The 20567-nt window shown below is 45.5% G+C and overlaps 1 protein-coding gene across 1 annotated transcript in view; it reads right to left on the minus strand.

Moving 5' to 3' along the window:
* Window positions 1-4340: 4340 nt before the first annotated feature.
* LOC109507309 (ephrin type-A receptor 3-like) overlaps window positions 4341-20567 on the minus strand; it is a 74219-nt gene continuing 57992 nt past the window's right edge. The window contains exons 11-19 of the mRNA XM_019856640.1: window positions 18492-18559; window positions 17811-17936; window positions 17011-17196; window positions 9543-9604; window positions 7196-7405; window positions 5519-5668; window positions 5134-5327; window positions 4681-4818; window positions 4341-4428 (exon numbers count right to left, since the gene is read on the minus strand). Of these exons, the coding sequence (XP_019712199.1) occupies window positions 4341-4428; window positions 4681-4818; window positions 5134-5327; window positions 5519-5668; window positions 7196-7405; window positions 9543-9604; window positions 17011-17196; window positions 17811-17936; window positions 18492-18559 (1222 nt within the window). The remainder of the gene's footprint in view (window positions 4429-4680; window positions 4819-5133; window positions 5328-5518; window positions 5669-7195; window positions 7406-9542; window positions 9605-17010; window positions 17197-17810; window positions 17937-18491; window positions 18560-20567) is intronic.

The raw sequence follows: 20567 nt of genomic DNA on the forward strand, positions 1-20567 counted from the left end.
GGGGTGGTGCTACGTATTTGCCGCAGTATACGAGACCAGTGGCAGGGCACACAGAGTCGAACAACCATCCGCGCTCACGCTCACACCTAGGGAACAATTTGGAGTGTTCAATCAGCCTGCCATGCATGTTTTTGGAATGTGGGAGGAAACCGGAGTACCCGGAAAAAACCCACGCAGGCGCGGGGAGATCATGCAAACTCCACAAAGGCAGGCCGGAGCCGAGATCCAACCCACGACCTCTGCACTGTTGCGGGAAATTTAAAAATGGGGAGAAGATAACCGCCTGAAAACCGACTGCTAGCTTTCGGACTGCCTGCAGCACGTGGATTGGAACATGCAGGATGGGAGCACGTGAGGCCAGGGGAAAGATTAAGGTAGCAGGAAGAGAGAGATATTGAGGAAATGGAGAGATGCCCCTGGAAGGATGTTTGTATTTATTGCCTCGTGTGTGCAAACGTGTGGATTTGAGAGTGAGGGTGTGGGAGGGGGACGGGGGGTGATAGGGGAATCTGGATGATATGCTGGCCTAAATGAGGTGGAATGCCGGTAATATGGAGCGACAGCAACTGGGGTTCTTTATTAAGGGGTTAATTAAGGCCAGGCGTCACGGACCTTCCTCCTCCAAGGTGGCAAAATTGTCTCTCGTGAAGGAAAACGATGCTCACTCACACTGTGACTCACGATGAGGTCACAGGCTGGACGAGGTTTGCCATGTGCAAATATTATGAAACAATTTGACTCCACCTTCACAATTGCAACAGAGAGGGAGGGAGCGGGGGGAAAAGGGGGTTGGACTGACTGGTCTGCACTCAACACAACATTTGATACTTTAAAGCTTTTTAGCAGCAAAAATAATTAAGCGAAGTTCTCATATTACTTTCCTGTAAAGGCACTTTGAATTGCGTGCGGTCTCTCTGGAATCGCGCTTGTGAATTTACTCGGCGTGTTCGCTCGTGCATACGTGTGTGTGTGTGTGTGTGGTACAAGTGTGTGAGGTACAATGAAAGAAAGGGACAATACAGGCGACAGCTAAGAAATTAGAAATATTAGCATATTTATTACAGCGACATGAAAGACATGAGAATGCCGACAAACTTTACGACGAGCAAGACAGAGGAAACTGGCTTGATGGTCCCTCGACACAGTATTTGGTGACCGAAGAAAGGAAAAGTGAGAGGAGGTTCAAAAGAGTCACTCGTTGAACATTCACAAGAACGCAGATGGAGGACAAAGACTGTCAAAAGATGACGCCAAACCGAGCCACGTCACTTGACGTCGCCAAGTGAAATTGGGGACAAATTTGGGATTTGAGGCTTACGAAAGGAATGTGCCGGCATCTTAAAAAACCCTGTAAAGTGAATTCTGAGATTTGTTTGTAAATACATGATACGTGGGGGGGGGTTGGATTTTCTGAAATCATACAAACACTGACAACTGGAGAGATAAAGGAACACTGACAGCTGTGTGGAGCCGATTGTGGCGATATACGGTACTTTTCAACCTGTTTCTCACCATTTCAGTTTTCCTGATTTTCGTTTTGGAGCGTATCGCATTTCTATGTTGTCTCACTCTATAAACAGTAAGCGGCTTCGTACGCGTCGGTGGTTTTCCGGCACGATTACGAGTTACTTAGTTTGGCCATTACTTTGCAAACGATTGCTGGCTAGCGCCTCTCATTGAGACGTTTTAAGTCCCGCAATGTCCTGGCGGTCCTTCCAGTCACCAGAGACTTTAAGCGGACATGTTTTTTGCGATTTTTTTATGAAGTAGCATCAATTTTCCAGATGACATAAATACTTACGTATGTGCTCGGGCAATTTTTATTTATTTATTTTTTTATCATCATTCAAATTTGGCAGGATTGTTCAAACCATGTCAAAATACAATATGCAACCAGTTAGACCAAAGGTGCGTCAGTCAATCACATTTGCATTCGTTTAGTTCACAGAACATAAAATAAATAACAACACTGTCCGTTGATGCGACTTTTTTTTTTTTTTTTTTCTGCAAACTGTTTCCCCACATCAAGATAACAAAATCGATGGTTCGAATGAAAGCGTGCTGATGCGTGGACATTTGAAGACCAGATAAATCCTTCCTTTACGTACACTTCACTCCTCATAATGGCCTCCGTAGGGCAACAAAAAGACAAAATAAGGCATCCCAAAGGCCACCGTTCAAAGGGAACTCCACCCAATCCATGAAATTGCAAATTTAGTATGAGTAGAATGTGCTCACGCTGTCAGATGAGAGTATTTTTTATTTGCGGTCGAATGGTTTGGCAATGATAAATCAAGTTTATTTGACTGGCTGTTATCGAAGTCCCGAAAATGATCGGCTATTAATGTTCTGTTTTTGAAAGGCTGAAAAAAAAAAAAATGCTTTGCCTCCACTCTGACAGTTCAACAATTTCCACTACCTCACTCCAAACAGCCAAGCTGACTTTTAGGGTGTTATCTGCCCAAGTGGTCCGATAGTCACGCGTCTGACAGCGCCATTCTCGTGTCCTCCCCTGGACTGCGAGAACTTCGTTTTTTTTTTTTTTTACACGAATGTGTCATTTACACAAGCGCGATGAGCCAAACGAATCCCCAAGTCACCCCCTTTTTGGCAACGAAACACCATTTTTATTTATTTTATTCTAAAACTCATTGAAATGGTTTCCTCTCCTTTTTTGGAAGTGCAATCAAAACAAACCCCCAAATCCTTTCATCCCTGCAAGTCTGTCTTAACGCCGTAAGTCCTCTCCAATGCCCTTGCGCATTTTGTTAATTGTAAATGCTAGCAGGTCAATTAGGATTACTTTTGGTTTCTATGATTGGACAATCATCAGTTTGGGAGTGAGTTTGGTGAGTGGGTGTCATTTTCAGTGCAAGTACATATAAAAAAAAACAAACAAACAAAAAGAATTCACATTTCATCCCTGCTTGCACAAACATAATCAAGGAATCGCAGAGCGCAGCGGGAGCCTCCGTCATTACACTCAAGCAGCCAATGGAAATTTCTGGGTTCGAATCAGCCGAAGTCCATTCCACTTATTCTAATTTGATGTCGTAACCGTGATCACTGTTGCCCGTCAATCAAAGATGAAGCTCCTTTTCCATGCTACATTCCTCCGTTCGAACGCGTCCAGTACCTCGTACGTTTCTCCTCTTTGCCCTTCCCCCCCTTTGAACACGCACTCGCGAATCTCTTTTTCAGAACAAAAGTACATCATGGTCATCCTCGTCATCGTTACAAACATTCTATTATTGGAAATCAACACTGTACATATTTTACACTATGATACAATCGTATATATGGTGCGGGATGCCACTCTCTGCTCTACATCGTAAAACACCGAAAACCAGGTTCGGTGCCATTCCAAAGGTCCCGTTAGTTTTCACCTGATCGCCGACTGCTCGGCAAACCATCGACATTTCCTCACAGAAGGTGAGCCGTTTGCTGTCAAACATAAGGTTCTGTGTTTGAGATACGTTAGCTTTCAATAACGGTGACGAGGGCCACGTAACCATCCAGCCATACAAGCGGAAATGACGACTCCATCAACCACTGTTGGACCCTTCACCAAAACGAAAAAAAAAAAAAACCCATAAAAAAACCTCGGTTTCAGTGTCAACTTGATTTTGACATTTGCTATACAACTCACTATTCCCTTCATGAATCAAAAGAGAGGAAATTGATTTCATCTGATCAATATTGTTCTGGATATTGCTGGCAATGGTGACATGGAAGAAAACTGACTCTGGATAGTCCAAGTCTAGGTAGATGGAGGGAAGCACTTGCCCCCCGTGTGCACGCATTTTTACCAGTTGCAATACTTACTTTTTAGGTCCGCTACCCCTCACAACAGCCAAACATTCACGTCCTTCCTCCTCGTGTAGCACTGAGGAATGGAGGATGTTGGAACACGCGCTCGGTAGAAACTAGCATACAAACCTCAAAACCAATGTAAACGTTAGGTCCATCTACACATCGATACGGGTGTGGGACTCGCCGCCACCTAACATACAGACATCTACACATCAACAATGTACTTGTGGCACCTTTCAAACTCTTCAAGCGGCAACCAGAAGACCACGAAAGCAATTGTAAACCTCACATGAGAAAGAGATTCTATTTTCTTGTCTTTCCTCTCTCAGTCTTTTTCAATCGTTTTTTTTTAAATGTTTTTTTTTTTTTTTTTTTGAAGCTGTTGCAATGTGAATGATGCCGTAGATGTTGCTCCGTATTGGTGGTTGTGTTGCTGCCGGGACTCCGAAGCTGGTAGCGTCCATTCAGGAGGAGGAAGTATGATGCAAGAATGTGGAAGGAGTCAAGTGTCCATGTTGTCCTCCAACTCAGTGACTGTTAAAACCAATGGAGTGTCCGTTGACGTCTCTCCCTTTCGTAGGAGGGGCGGGGGGGGGGGGGGTTTTGGCCAATTCACTGCAAGATGGACAACGTAAAACAATCTGTGAGAGAAAAGACATTAAAACACACTCTCCGCGAAACGGCAAAACCTTTTGAGTGTCGATGAGTGGATTTCGTATGACACTCATTCTGCGATGGGCGAGCGTCGATAAATAAAATCTATTTGTGTATGGCTTGTTTACAACAGCCCTCCAATATGGCCGCCGGTAGTGCATTGTGGGTAATTGCTAAAAGGACGGAGCCCTCTATTGCCAGTCCCTTCTTTACCTGACACTGATGTACAGGATTGAGTCTAAGCTGACATATCCGGAGCTGGAAAAGTTCTCCTTATACTGGCCCATCTTGATGGCCTCCAACCACTCATCCACAGTGCCGACACTGAAATCTGGAGTGGTGGGCTCCTCCCTGTTGAGATACAACGGAGTAGTTTGGCAGTTGCTCACGTGCATTTTCAACAGCATTTCAGATCTTTACATGGACATGTATGACAGTTTGTTATTTTTTTAAACTTGTTACTTCCCCACTTGCTAGGACAGCTACACAAATTGTTGCTTTTCTTCACTGTTGTATTTAACGGCATGAGAAAAACACATGATTCGTCTTTGCAGTTTTAGGCTAGTCGCTTGCCAGCGACTAATGTCTGCCGTCGGTGACAAGAAAATCTAGCACCAAAATGAAATCTAAAGCGGCCGTGAGGTCTTCGGCCGCTCTCCCACTGACCCTGCGGGGCTGTTGGCCAGCTCTCTGAGGCTGGCGGGGTTTCTGATGAGCTTGTCCAGGATTGTGACGATCTGTCCAAACTTGGGTCGCTCGCTGCGTCCCTTCTCCCAGCAGTCTAACATGAGCTGGTGCAACACCACCGGACAGTCCATGGGCGCAGGAAGACGGTAGCCCTCGTCGATTGCTTTTATGACCTGCAAACAACAACAACAAAAAAAAGAGGCCAATAAATCACGTCTGCTAGAAGTTGCGCTTTGAGGGCTGCAAGCGTTCTTTCTGTGCCGTGTTTTACTGCTTGCTATTAATCCCCACCGATAACACAACTCTCATGATGCGTGAAGGTTAGAACGGTGGGCTCCAGGATGGGGTCGTGATTGTGACTCACATCCTGGTTGGACATCTCCCAGTAGGGCCTCTCGCCGTACGAAATCACTTCCCACATGACGATTCCGTAACTCCACACGTCACTGGCAGAGGTAAACTTCCTGTAGGCGATGGCCTCCGGAGCCGTCCACCTGATGGGGATCTTCCCTCCCTGGAAATAGTGAACAGAATCCAAATACACTTAATTGAATATGTCACCCTGAACTTTACGAAATGCTATCGTGGGGATTTGGCTCAGGAGCGTCATAAATGAAAAGCAATAATAAGTCCGGGTTGCTTGGAAGCTCAGAGCCGCGTTGACAAGGACTGAGCCGATGATATTATGCAGCGCCATTCCCGTGTTTACGCGAGCACGTCGTCCGACTGCTATCAAATTCCCTTTTCTGCTTTCATCCGACTTGTTGTGCGTTTGTCGTGCTGGGCGCGGATCAAATGGATTTTATAAAACGACAGTGTAGACACCATCGAGATCTGGCGCCTTTTCGCACCGACGAGCACACGCGACGTGCACAATAACGACCAAAGCTCCGGTCGTCCTTTTAACATGCGGCAGGCGGCTGCCTCTGCAGCGCCCGAGCATTGCCCGTCTCTGCGCCGCTTGGTCAAAGTCAAGTGAAAGACAAAGCTGCCGAGTCACTCTGCACTGCACTTGAGTTTCCCTGGCCCCCGTTGTCCGCCCCTAAAACCTACTCTCTTATCTCTGAACTGCTCTCACTGGGTCCCTCCCTTGTTCCCCCTCAGCCTCATTTGATTCCCGCTCCTCTCTGGATGTCTTCCGCATCTCCACCTCTGCCTCTTGCTCCGCCCCCTCCCAGCGCCTCCGGCTCTCCATCGACGTCTCCCGACATCAGTGGGCGTGTGTCTGATTGCAACGGAGCAGTCTGCGGCTGATGCACCCCTCCCAGGGCAATGCTAATGCCATATTAAAAATAACATCCTCGACAGTTCCTCCGATGCATATGAATAATGCCATCTCCTTGTGGGCATTTTAGATGAGTTCCTCCGCCGCGGCTTAACTCACTGACGACGGCTCTGTGCGAGGACGGTAATGCGACCAAAGATTTCGCCAATTTGGTAATATGTAGGGAAGAACGTCAAAGTTTATTAGCATAAAGCGATGTGTCCGTGTTCATAATTTATGAAGTCTCAAATGATTTCTGGGATGTGAATTTAACAAACCACCCTTGGTGTGAAACATCTTAAACCACCAGGTGTCTCGGAACCAAGTCCTCATCGTGGGATCATTTACTATTTCTTCGGCCGCGGGCTCTCGGACTTTAAGGTCATGCGGTTGCCGGCAATTTGTCTCTCTCTCGAAGGATTTGTGATGCGCATGTTTATTCCGCTACCAGAATTCTATTTTCGGTTCTCACAATTGACATTTTGGTCTCCACAAAGTTGGAGGCAAATTTAAGAAGAATTAAGATTTGCGGGAAATAGGGGGGGGGGGGGGCTGTTTGAGAAAAGCTAACGTTTGAACCGATAGTAGTTGACTGTCAGGCAGATGTGCCGCCGCTCTTTTTTGAATACTTCCTGCTGTTATCTTACTAATAGAAGAATTGAGTTATGTTATACATTGCAAGTTAATAAATCCCTGCTATGATAACGCTCATCTTCACTATGCAGCGAAGCATACAAAAGAAACGCAGAATTATCAGGCCGTGTGAATCCGTCTTACCCTTGTGGTGTACGCAGCCTCCGGGTCGTCCTCCAGAACCCGACTTAGGCCAAAGTCAGACACCTTACACACCAGGTTGCTGTTGACCAGGATGTTTCGTGCCGCGAGATCTCGGTGAACATAGCTCATGTCTGACAGGTACTTCATGCCTGAGGCGATGCCACGCAGCATGCCCACCAGCTGGATTACCGTGAACTGGCCGTCGTGTTTCTGCGGGAACAAGGAGAAAGATGAATTAATACACATTGATGTACGTTGTAAAAGCTCACACTGAGCGGCGGCAGCGGCAGGATGACGTCATGAATGCTGCATTCTTCAGTCACCTCAATTGGAATTTCGAGCCCCCCAAAAAATAATCTTCTCAAGTGTCCCTAAACAACATTTTAAATGCATTCTGTCTCTCGCTAACCCTGCTCTTGGCCACGATCAGCGTGATGTCAATGAAATATGTTTTTGTTTTTTTTTTTCGACCACGAAGCCTTGGCGGATCGGAATGTGCCCAAGCAGCGCTCACCTGATTCCGGTTTTTGTGTCTGGGAAGCGGAGCCTGTTGATCGATGACAGTTCAGCTTACCTTCCTCTGCAAATTATTTCTGCCATGGGCCAATGGCGCCCGTTAAAAACCCATCCATGTTATCGGTCACCTTTTCTCCTTCATTTAATCTCTCCCTCCCTCTCTTTCGATGCTCTTTCCATCCGTCTCTGTCTTTCCCCCGGCTTCTTGTCTCAGGCAAAGAGAACTGAATTAGGTGGACTCTATCCCCATGTATCCATTCATCTTGTAGCCATCATCTTTCCGAATATGCACACCGCCCTCAACCAACAACTACCGTGCTGCAGTATCCTCCCCACCGCCGCCTCAGCAGCTGGACGTTGATGTACGTTGTAAAAGCTCACACTGAGTGGCGGCAGAGGCAGAATGACGTTATGAATGCTGCATTCTTCAGCCGCCTCAATTGGAATTTTGAGCCCCCTCCCCCCCAAAAAAATCTTCTCAAGTGTCCCTAAACAACATTTTTAAATGCATTCTGTCTCTCGCTAACCCTGCACTTGGCCACGATCAGCGGGATGTCAACGAAATATGTTTTTGTTTTTTTTTGTTCTACCACGAAGCCTTGGCGGATCGGAATATGTGCCCAAGCGGCGCTCACGTGATTCCGGTTTTTGTGTCCGCGAAGCGGAGCCTGTTGATCGATGACAGTTCAGCTTACCTTCCTCTGCAAATTATTTCTGCCATGGGCCAATGGCGCCCGTTAAAAACCCATCCATGTTATCGGTCACCTTTTCTCCTTCATTTAATCTCTCCCTCCCTCTCTTTCGATGCTCTTTCCATCCGTCTCTGTCTTTCCCCCGGCTTCTTGTCTCAGGCAAAGAGAACTGAATTAGGTGGACTCTATCCCCATGTATCCATTCATCTTGTAGCCATCATCTTTCCGAATATGCACACCGCCCTCAACCAACAACTACCGTGCTGCAGTATCCTCCCCACCGCCGCCTCAGCAGCTGTGGAGTAAGTTAATTAGCTGGTGGATTTTGCGAGATGCTGATTGATTGGAGTGTCTAACAAACCTACAGACTTCCTCTATTAATCTGCCCACTACATTGTATTGCTGGGCTGCTCAGTAAGGAGGCAGATGAGGAATGGAGGAATTAAATGTGTGTGTGTGTGAGAGAGAGAGAGTTAGAGAGAGAGAAAAAATATATATTTGTTTTGTTTATGTTTGTAAACGTCTGGCATACATGAGCACATTTGTGGGGCAGATGCTATCCAGGCGGAATGTAGGATATTAACGAGAGGGAGGAAGTCCTTCCCTGACAGATCTCCGGTTTTGTATTTTCTCAGGGACAGCTGTTTAATAAATGGTCAGCATAATTAAAGACACATATGGATGCCGAGAGCACAGATCAGCTGTAAAAAACATGTTCCATTATGATATTGAGGCACCGTGGACACTCTTTATGACCCTCGTTATAAGACAAACTGCAACACACAACAGATTTTGTTTTGTTTTGTTTAATCAGTGTGTGGATTTTGTGACTTTCGTTTTTGTCATTTAAGGTCAGCAGTTCCCATTGATCTTGTTGGAGTAGTGTGTGTGTGTGTGTGTGTGTGTGTGTGTGTGTGTGGGTGTGGGTGTGGGTGTGGGAGGTCACAAAACTCCCAAAAAAAGGAATAGGCAGACATCCACTAGTTAAATTTTCCACCTTCTGATGTTGAAATCCCCTTTTTGAGTTCCAACAAGCTGTGTGGAGTAAAACCCCAATTTGGACTACTCATCATCAGGAGCTGCATACCTGACCTTGAAAGTCTGCAAGTGATTATGGCCGTTGCTTCCCGCTCGCTCACCTTGAGGAAGGTGTCCAGCGATCCATTCTCCATGAATTCTGTTATGATCATCACCGGCTTACCTAGAAAGAGACATAACAAGGCAGCTGTAATGAAGTGCAATTATACGGAACAAAGACATGGACTATAAAGAGACGAGGAGAGCGCCGCGGTGCAGCCCGCAGCTGTGACCAGCCTTCTTCTCTGGCCTCCCTCTGGGGGGATCGCGTGGCGTGTCGTCATCAGTCACACTGACAGCTTCTAATCAAGCCTCCCCATGAACGCCAGGAGATAATTAGAACGGACCGATCTACTAGCATATCTGCGAGTGTGTGTGTGTGTGTGTGAGTGTGTGTGAGAGAGAGAGAAAGAGAGAGGGAGGGTGTTTTAGGGGTTCTCCTGAGATCTCATGAATACTAATCAGCCTCAAGGGAAAGGAGGTGTGGGGCGTGTTGCGGTTCAATCACGGTGCACCTGCACATGGATGTTTATGTGTGTGTGTGTGTGTGTGTGTGTGTGTGTCTGTAAAGTTGACTGACAGGCCCTGTGTGCACTATGCCCCTCTGCATGGCATCTGGTCGGGCTTACAAATGACTAACAAAGTAGAGGCAATCACATGTACACACAAACACACACCCATACTAAAACAGCAGCCGTTCCTTCGCGGCGAGGCTAACTCAACGTACGACCCCCGACAGTCCTACTTTGCCAATCGCAAACAATTATGTACAAACCATTTAGTGTGTGTGTGTGTGTGTGTGTGTGTGTGTGTGTGTGGGTGTGTGTGTGTGTGTGTGTGTGTGTGTGTGTGTGTGTGTGTGTGTGTCTGGAAAGATGATGTTTACATTCTAAGTCCCGCATTTGCTCTATCTTTCTATTTTGGGGTACTCTATGCAAGCAGACTTTCCTTCCCAGTACATGACGTGCAGTTAAATAATGATTTCATTTACTTTAATTGCCAACAGGTTGTAGCTGCTATTATTGCATTTCAGAGTCAACAAGAAGATATGAAAAGTTCGTGAAGGGATAAGGTTCTAAATACAAGATGAAGGAAACGAAAGAAGGAAATAAGAGAGGATGATGGGAGCCCTCCACAAAGGGAAGTCATACGAGAGCAAAAACAAAAGAAAGATGGGAATGGGAATGAGATGAGAATGAAACGAGAAGAGGTCACCACATGAGAAGAGATGATGATGGTGAGAACGAGAATGACTTCAGAATTTTTGGAGTCGGCTGACTAATGGATGACGTCAGTTTTTTTCTTCAGTTGTCAAGCGTTGTAGATGAGAGGAAATGTGTATGAGGAGCACAGGTAAGGGTGTTGTAGGGGATGGGGTGGGGGGGTCACGATCTTGTCATGGGAAGGCAGAACAACACCACAGAGGCCTCGAGTTAGATTGTAGGTAAAGGCAGCAATGCATCACCTTAAATGAATTCACTTTCTGTGCAGCAAACACAAAGACACACACATGAGGACACACGGAGAGAGCCGTGGGTCTCCGGTGGTGGTGTCTTCCTTGACAGTGACATTAGTCTCAGGGATAAAGTGAAAGGGAATTGGATTTTCTACTGCTGGGGGTGAAGACTGCTGGTCACATTTATCTCTACACGGGGCCTGGATTGTGTGTTGCTTTGTATTTGTTTGTCGTGTGTTTATTAAATTGTGTCCCTGCGTGCTTTTGTGTGTGAGTGTATAAGTGTGTCTGAGAATTGGTTTCGGGGCACGGCGAGTGGAAATGGAGACAACAAAAGTGTTCAAACAACCGTTGGTGGGATTTACCGTGATGGAAAGGGACGTGACGCTCTGCCCTTGATCCGCGTATGTGTGTGTCTAGTGATAAATTGTAGTTAGGATTAGCGGAGGTGGCAAAAGTCTCTATAGTTGAGTTATAATTACTGATACCAATAAAAAAAAGAATACCTCAATACGAACCTACAGTAGTCCACACATAGTACCACCACACCATCAGCGACTGATTTACATTCCAAAAAGTAAACATTTATGCTAATAGCATTTAGTGCTACGATTAAGTCATACCAGAGCAGGAGCCGCAGCTAACGTCGTTTTTTTTGTTGTTTTTTTACAGTGCACTCCTTGAGAACATTCACAGGGTTGTTACTTTCCTTTTTTTTTTTGTTTCACGGCGACACCATCCATACCAAAGTCAGACCTCCCAGGACCATAACTTCCAACACTGACAGCAAGAAATTGAACAACAAAACATGGCTTTGTGTGTGCGGGTAAAATCATATGCCGCACGTTACCCGTGAAGTATAGACTATTACCTTTCGGCCGACAGTATTAGCTGTACCAGGAGAGGCCCGGAATGAAAACACATTCATTCTGTTGTCTCAGCGACGATCGACATGAGCGCGCCACAAGCGCCTGCGCGCGGACACGCACGCAGCGACACACACCATCACCAGCCATCATCTGGACACCTGCCATACTAAATTATCCTTGCAAGTGACAGATAACAGAGGTTACCAATAAAGCCGACCACACACAAAACCGGCTCAGCACATTTACACGTTCCTTCTCGTTGACTCAGGTGTGCGCACAGGCACACACACATCCACACACACACACAAACATACGCACGCAACACAATGAGCCCTTTTCATTTCCCAGAGCGACTTCATCCACTTTTCAAACAAAAATAGAACACACTTGCAGGTTGGAGCATGTCAAGAAGCGCCGCCACTTTGCCAAACGGTCCTGAAAGCACATAATTAACTAATCACCTTCCTATTCAGTCAGATTTAATACCTTTCATCACGCTAGGAAATAAGTCAAAGAGCTCGAAGGGCTGTCTGAGTGGGTGCCTGCGTGCAGATTGGCTATTGACATTCTGCCAGGTGGCGTGTCATGGAATGGATCGGCGACAACGGTCCTCGTCTTTAGGCCGCTTCATTTGGTGGAAGCAAGTGTTGTCGATCTTTTCTTGGCCATAAAGCGCGAATCATCACAACCTTGTGCTTGATTGTGTTTGTGCGCGAGTTGAAACCCGTGCTGCTCTCTCATTGGTCGAAACCATTCGTCATTGCATTTGAATTACACAATTGTGAAAGAAGAAATGACCGATGGAGTCACGGAGCTCGACGTTTGTCTCCAGTATGTCGAGTCGAACATTCGTGGGTGTATGCTAGGCGCTAAGCTAACTTCCGCCACACCAGCTCGGTTTGTTTTGCTAGTGTGGCTCAATCATGTTTCTTCCAGGCGGTGAAGTAAGTAGTCCTCACATCCATGCCAGCGAATAAGCTCTACTTCTGACTAGCACTGCTATCACAGGCGGAGGATGGGAGTCGCTAATCCCAGGGAGAGCAAAATGGAGAAGCATGCTAACTGCTAAAGTGCATGTAAAACACAAAAGTTGCTGCTCCGTGTGTGTTTAAGTAGCAGATTTTTTTGGAAGGTTTCTAATTACTGTAACATTTATGCTAAATTCCGTTAGCCCATCAATGATGATTCACATTATATGTAAGCATTAAGCTAGCTGGCTTTTGTTCGACAGACCATTCTAGTTTGGTTGGATGGATGGATGGATGGATGGATAATCATGTCAACCGATTGGCATGTTGGAATTAAGTAAATCCAAGACTTTTTTTTTCAGTAAATACGGTCAACTGTCCGTTTTGCCCCCCTAATCAACTGTACTATTTTGAAATAGAGCCTCCCCCAACCCCCATAGCCTCCCCAAACCCAGTAGAGCCAAGTAGACCCATGCAGTGGAAAAACAACAATAGAAGGGATGTAAACAACACATATGGCCTATCTGGTAAACATCATTTTTAGTGTCTGTTTCTGTTTACGAGCGTACAAGTGGGAGTGGAAATTAAATTGCCGACTGTGTGTATACATGAGTACAATTACACTACGAGTTTTTTTGTGCCAGAGGCCTGCATCGTGGCATTATTGAATGTGGTTTGAAGTAGAAAAGAGAAAATTAAGGGTTCAGAACAAAATGATACACTGCTTTAAAACAGGACAGATCACGCCATGCGAGGCTGGGCGGAGGGGGAGTGTTGCTGCATAACAGGTAGACAGAAATTCAATAAGCTTATCTCCTCGCCTCTCTCCACCTCCCCTCCTCTCATTTCCTCACGTTCATCTCCTCGCCATCCGCCCTCTCGCCTGCCTACCCTTCTCGTACCGAAATCTCTGCACACATCTTCCCCGTCACCCTCATTTGTTCTCCAAGTCCAATGTTGTCTAATTTCCTCGCTCTTGTATCCCATCTCATCTCAGCCACCTCTCCCCCATCTTCCCTCCTTCCTGCAACCATCATCACCTCTTCGTCCTATCTTAACTCCCCCTCGTTTGCCTCTGCGGTCGCTCCAATCTCCACCGATCTGCATACGAGCGATCCAAACCGCCTTTTACGCAGTGTATTGTTCGACAAGCAAAGGTGCGCATTTGGAGCTGATCGCTTGATACTCCAGACGGAGGACAAAATGGAATGAAGTCAGTGCAGAAGCTTTGCTAAAATTTGAAGCATCTTAATGCATATGCAGATTATTTGATCGGCAGACGAGATGGAGTGCCATAATTGAGGGTTTTCTCCAATGAGCTGATTGTTGCAGCATTTTCTTTTCAAAAAATGCACGAGCGGCGGCCGGATAAAATTAGAGATGCGGTGAATGAGATGAAGGGATGATGAGAGGGAGGAGGAAGAGGGCGCAGATTGTGGCGCTTTTCCTGATGTGCGGATAGAGAAAGGGGGGTCTTTTTTTTTTCTCTCGCTCTCTTTTCTTGCGTGTGGCCCACCAATCAGCAAGACAATAGCAACAATCAGATGACAGACAGCAAAGATGCTTATTAGGGTGGAACACGGCAGGAGCTGAAGGCTTATGCGCTTGTAAGCTGACAAGAACGCGCGTATAAAAGGATGACAAGCGCCGGAATTGAAAAGATTGCAGCCAAAATGCACGAGTAGCACACACTCCACACAAGGTCCTACGCAAAATTACAATAAATACTCACAAAGACTTTTCTCTTTTTCTCAGTGAGAACAATCGCTGGGATTGGTTTTAAAGTTTGGAGAAGTTGCACAAAGGGCATTTTTTTTTTTTCAATAAGTGACAGCAAATTAGTGCGGCGCTTTACTGAATAGTCATATGTAGTTTAACTGACATAATTGACATTTGTGAATTCATTTGAATCCCCAGAAGCGGCGAAGTATGGATGAAGGAATAATTATGTACTTTAGTTGTACGTTCTTGTCTTTGTACCTGCATTCATTTCATGTGAATAAATGATTCAAATGGACACACATTTGTTGTTGCGTTTATAGCCCAATTTAGAAATCTTCCAAGAGTTTCTCCGTGCGAGTGGAAAAGCGCGATTGCAAATCCTCCTTCTCCCCCTGTTGAAGTCTAGTTAGCAGCTCGACCCCTCTTGAACCCATCTGAGCCCGGTGCACGCGAGGTCAGCCCGGCTGATTGCATACTGAGGGTGCTGTAAAGGGACCAGCTGGTGCCGGAGAAAAGAGCCTGCAGGAATTATTGACCCATCTGAACTGGGCCATCAACAACCCACCCAATCCACCCGCGCACACCTTGGGCTGTGACCTGTGAAATGACGTCCTGCTCGTGAGATTTGTTTCGGAGGAGCTCCATCACCCTCTCAACACCACCGACACTGCGAAATAGACCACCTTTGAGCCAGTCGAAAATTCAGTCTACTTTTTGTCACCGAATTTCGAGATGCACGCTATTCGGTTCACGGCATGACAAAAAGTGAAATTAAAACCCACAATGCCATAACAGAAGCATTTCCTTAATCCGCCTGCCTCCGCCCTGCATGCAAAAGGTCGCATTTATGATGAAGCCTTATTTACAGAAAGCAAATAGGCAATTAATAAGTATGTTTTTGCATCAATTGTTTGCACACTGGTGAATATTCATGAGGGTGAAAATCACAGCCAATTAATGTTATGAATTATTGATATTCATGAATATGCATTCAGTCTTGTGTTGCTGACCAGGTGCTGTGTGTTCTGGGCTAAACACTCGAAGCGCCCCCTCCACCCCATCCCCTCCCTACATTTTGGTCGACTTGTCTTTCCAAAGTAATCAATTTGACTACAAAAACACAAAATATTGCCTTTAAAGTAGTTAAATTGAAAGAGGATTTTTTTCTGCGCAATCAGGCCATTTTTATGATGGCAATAGTTGAATTATGCAACACATTAAAAAAAAAAAAATCACGAAACAAGTCAGAGGTCAGTTAGTCCGGTTGTGTTCAACATTTAAGGTTCCACCGCAATTGCAGCGCACGTTACCATTCGTGTGTAAAAGCCGACTCAAATTTTGATTGACACGCGGTGGTCTCCGCTGCAACAGCTAGCGTGTTATCTGTTCCCGCTTTCATTAGACCAACATCAGGGCACGTCATCTGCCGGCGAAATGGGAGCGAGTGAGAGATAAAGATGGAGAGATAGACCGAAAGAGAGAGGAGAGACTAAATGAGAAGATAAGACGAACACTGAGGGACAAAGCCGCAGCGCGAGATGGACATACGAGACAAGAGGGGAGATGGAAAAGGGAGCGAGTGATGGCTAGAGCGGGCGCCAGAGATAACCAATCAGCCTTGTTGTTGAACCCCGGCCTGTGTCGCTCCCCGACACACACGCAGACGCGCAGAGACGCTCACAATGGCTCTACCACGGTCGTGAAGTAAACAAGTAGCTATTTGAAGAGCGCAGGACAGTCGCAGTTGCCATGTGTCATGTAGGCGTAACCATGGTAATGGAAATCTATCCGAACAAGGGTCAGCTCCTGTTTACGCCGGCTGTGTGCGGCAGTCCATGTATGGCGGTACAGTGGACCTCGATTCGCAATCAGTTGCTGAACCAAAGATTCGGACAAATATTGCTTTGAATCACAAAGCGATCCGTGGAATTTGCTGATTCCTCAAAAAAAAAAAAAAAAAAAAGACTTCAAGCTGTTGATTGGCGGTCCTCGTTTATACACATAATTTTCAAAACAACCACAGAAAATTGCCTTCAGGTAGCTTCATGGTCACGCACGATTCAAAACGCTATAGACGGGCTAACGAATAGCGCTGCCGGGGGCGGGGTTATTACGTTTCGAGCTCATCAACACAACAGACCAACGTATCACAGTACTCAGTCATACATTCTTTATCCTCAGTGAAAATTGACTATGTTTACTGCAGATTACAGAGCCATAGGAGTAGTTGTGAAATTCTTCTTTGCGTCTGCATGACTATAACAGTGGCCATGTTGCACACCCCAGAGAGAACCACAATGATATGATATCATGATGCACAAGCTTTTTTTGACCCAAGTGTGGCTCCACAACAAAATTTGTGTCTCAAGGCATTGTGTAGAAAATCGCTTTTTGCCGCCCCCTAATTTTCCATTAAAGATTCTCAGAAAAAAATGAAGTTAATAAGAACATTCCACTGTAGGGTGTGTGTGTCATATTATATCAACTGTTCAACCCACACGGAAGCATGACTCACATTTTGTGACGACTCCTTCCAGCCTGATGATGTTCGGGTGGTCGAATTGTCCCATGATGGAGGCCTCTGACAGGAAGTCCCGCCTCTGTTTGTCCGAATAGCCCGCCTTCAGACTCTTGATTGCCACGTAGATTTCACGTTTGCCTTGCACACGCAACCGCCCGCTGCACACTTCCCCAAACTCCCCTACAAATACGGACACACAAAAAAAAAAAAAAAAGAAACCAACATGATCAATGGGTCACACCCGCACTCGACCATGCATGGGTTTTTAAGTTGCACGTCTTCACTGTAGTAACACGGCAACATGCCAGGCACACTGGTAGCTTACTGTAGCTGCGGTGTATTAAGTACAAGAAGAAGCAGAGAAGGTCCCCTACTAAGCTGTAAAGTAATTGTTCCCACATAGCAGAGTCTCTGCCCATCAATATCGTTGTTTGCGCTGTTGTTGGACGGCTTGCAAATACTGTCATAGCCAGGCTAATTTGCGTTAGCCCATCAATGGAGTTTCACATTATATGTTAGCGTCAGCTAGCTGACTTTTGCTCAATGAAATTACATGGTTTGCTGGTACATTTTGGTGCTTAAATCTACAAGTGTTCAATTCTCTTTCGTTGTATGTGTCAGTGAGAGAGTGAAAAGATTTTTTTTTTTGTGTGTGTTGATGTTCAAAACTTGTTGGAGGTGTGAAACTATGAAAAATGTGTGTCTGGAACATGCCCACCCTAATAAACAGGGGCTGACTGTATTTATGTTATAATACCCAGGACGAAATGAACCACATATGTTTTCAAGCGTACCGGCTCCAATAACTCTCTCGATGCGAATATTGGTCGCATCGATCTCTTTGGCGAAGTCCCTGACAGCCTGGTTGGGGTCTTCATAGGTGTGAGGATGGATGTAGGTCCGACTGCCGGGAAGCTTGACTGTGCACATGCAAATGAGGGAGAAAAGAACCGAATGAACAAACATGAGTTGTATTTCCACATCTCATAAATGTTCCGGCATATTGGCTTTATGGGCTTTCATAAAAATGGCGGTTGCCATCCCTGCCGTTTGACTGCCCGTGGCGACACGAGTACGCTGCTCAGATGGTGTTAAAATGGTTACATAATTAGACACGTCGAGTAACTGCTTTGTTAGTTGCAGTGATAAAAATGACACGTCATTTTAACAGGAACCCAGAAGGAGCCTCATCCTACAAGCGCACGTTCGCGTGCAAAAAATAAAAAATAAAATTATGTTGATGCTGACCTAAATAAAACCAATGTCTTTCTTTACAGTTTTAGTCGGCAACTCTTGGGATGCTTGCATAAGGAATCGCAATTTGAGACATTTTTCTTTGAATGAAATACATTGCATCCGTGCTGATGTGCAAGGCAAGGTTAGCAGTAACGGGTCCGAGAAAATGGGGCATGCATCTGTGTTTATGTACGCCTCGGTGTTTGTATGTGTGAATTCTATTAAGGTGATGTTATTACCTCGGCCATGCTGGAACTGCATCTTCTCTTCATCAGGGTCCTGCTTGGCTTTGATATATCCACAGTGCCTGCAAAAAACAAATAGCCAGCTGGGTGAGCATCCTGCTGTACGAGCGCACACGCGCGCCAACCCATATGCGCACTTTCTCCACCAGAAGAAAACTCATGGCGGAGAAAGTACAAAGACTCCTTTAAAATCCGTATCGCATATTGAAAATGCATTGATTATTTTTAAAACAACCGATCCCTCATTTTGTATATATATTTAAATACAGTGGTACCTCTACTTACGAAATTAATTGGTTCTGGAAGAAATTTCTTACCTAGAAATTTCTTAACTAGAATTTTTTTTAAGTAGAGACGGGTTTTCCACATAAATGCCCTAATCCGTTCCAAGCCCGCCTAAAATTCAGACAAAATTTTTTTCTAAAACATAAAAATGCATCAAAATATGCATCATCAAAATATGTAACAAATACATGTTACAATTAGATTTCATTTCCTCCCGTTCTGGCTGTCAGTGACACACTCCCAACATTGCTGTTTGCGAAATATTGAGCATGTGTGAGAGTCACAGATGTTCCATACACGTTGACTGCATTAACGCGCTACAGCCCCTCTGGCCATGACCGCCTCCAGATTTACTACGGGTCACACTCCTATGCTGACCCCCTCCCACCCGTCTGTGCGCATACCCTGCGGTGTGGTCTCCGTGCGACGACCAAAATATTGATCCGTTGATCAACCGGCCTGTTGTCCAGCTGCGAGGAAGTGTTTAACAGATTGCGTTATGCCGACCTTGCAGGAGGATGACGCCGAGTTGTTTCTGTGAGTGTATTTTTCCACGATGTCGAGCATTATCCAGGAACGGGTTTAACAGCCCCCATCAGCCATAAACATCTGACTTGCTGCTCTTTTAGATTCTGCACAAATATTTCAGGCCCAAACCCATAAAATAAGAAAGCAATTTCACTTAATGATGAACTAAAAATGATTTAAACACAGCGTGGCCTCGTCTGTCTGATGGTTGGGGGAATTGAATTCTAATTTGCTTGTCTCTACTTCCCTAAGGCCCGCCGCATATCGACATATGCGGCTGAGCGCGGCTTGACTGGACAACTGCCAACAAATGGCAGTCGGCGACTCGCGCCCGGTGATTGACTCTTGCATACGGAACGACTTGCCGCAATGAAAAAAAAAAAAAATGGCATCTTTATTGGGTAGCAAAATTTTGAGGCGCCATATATAGTTTGCTGTTATTGTCACTGTACAAGAAACAACGTGACACAATTTCCGAGGAAGAAGTGGATTGCGCTGGCCGCGACAACTTTATTATATGCTATCTATTATATTGCACATTCATTAAATGCGCTTGTTTATTCAGCGACAGAGACTATCCGCGCTTCGCTTTTAAGCCACAAGTCCATATGCCATTATACATAGTTATGTATGATAGTAAAACATCAAGGATGGGCATCTGAAATGCTAGATGGGGCCACAATTTTTCATCTGTACTCCTGGGGTGGGGGGCGGGGCACAGAGGACTACACACTTCCTAACCAGCTGTATGTCAAAAGTGCCCGTTTAAACGGGCAGCATCTGTGCAAAATAAGTTCTCAATATAGTTCATCTTTCAGAATACATTTCTCAATGCATGTATAAAAGATCCACCCTTCAACAACAACGGGTTTGAACAGTCAAAAAAACAGCCCCGTGTTATGATCAGGGCTCTCGTGCATAAAAACGATCATTCAAGGACAGCACAAAACTGCTGAACGGCAAACCAACATCAGGCACTCGTTTTGTTTACTTCCCATAAAAATCAACTCACTCAAAATTTGAATGAAAAGATGAGGTTGAAGCAATATTAAAGAGTTTTGGGGTCATCGTTTTTAGTATATTTAGGTGTTTTTGAGAGGGGTGGGATTACTTGCAGTTTTGGCTAATCGCGGCAATTTTGAGAGATGCGCAATTGGGCAAGAGGGCCGGTTCTGGTGCTTGCTCATTAAATCTCAGCCATTTGGTGTTTGATGCTGTTGTTGCTAATTTTTGGGTGTGACACAGCTGACTGCATGT

The sequence above is a fragment of the Hippocampus comes genome, unplaced genomic scaffold, assembly GCF_001891065.2.
Source record: "Hippocampus comes isolate QL1 unplaced genomic scaffold, H_comes_QL1_v1.1 scaffold105, whole genome shotgun sequence".
NCBI classification, from domain to species: domain Eukaryota; kingdom Metazoa; phylum Chordata; class Actinopteri; order Syngnathiformes; family Syngnathidae; genus Hippocampus; species Hippocampus comes.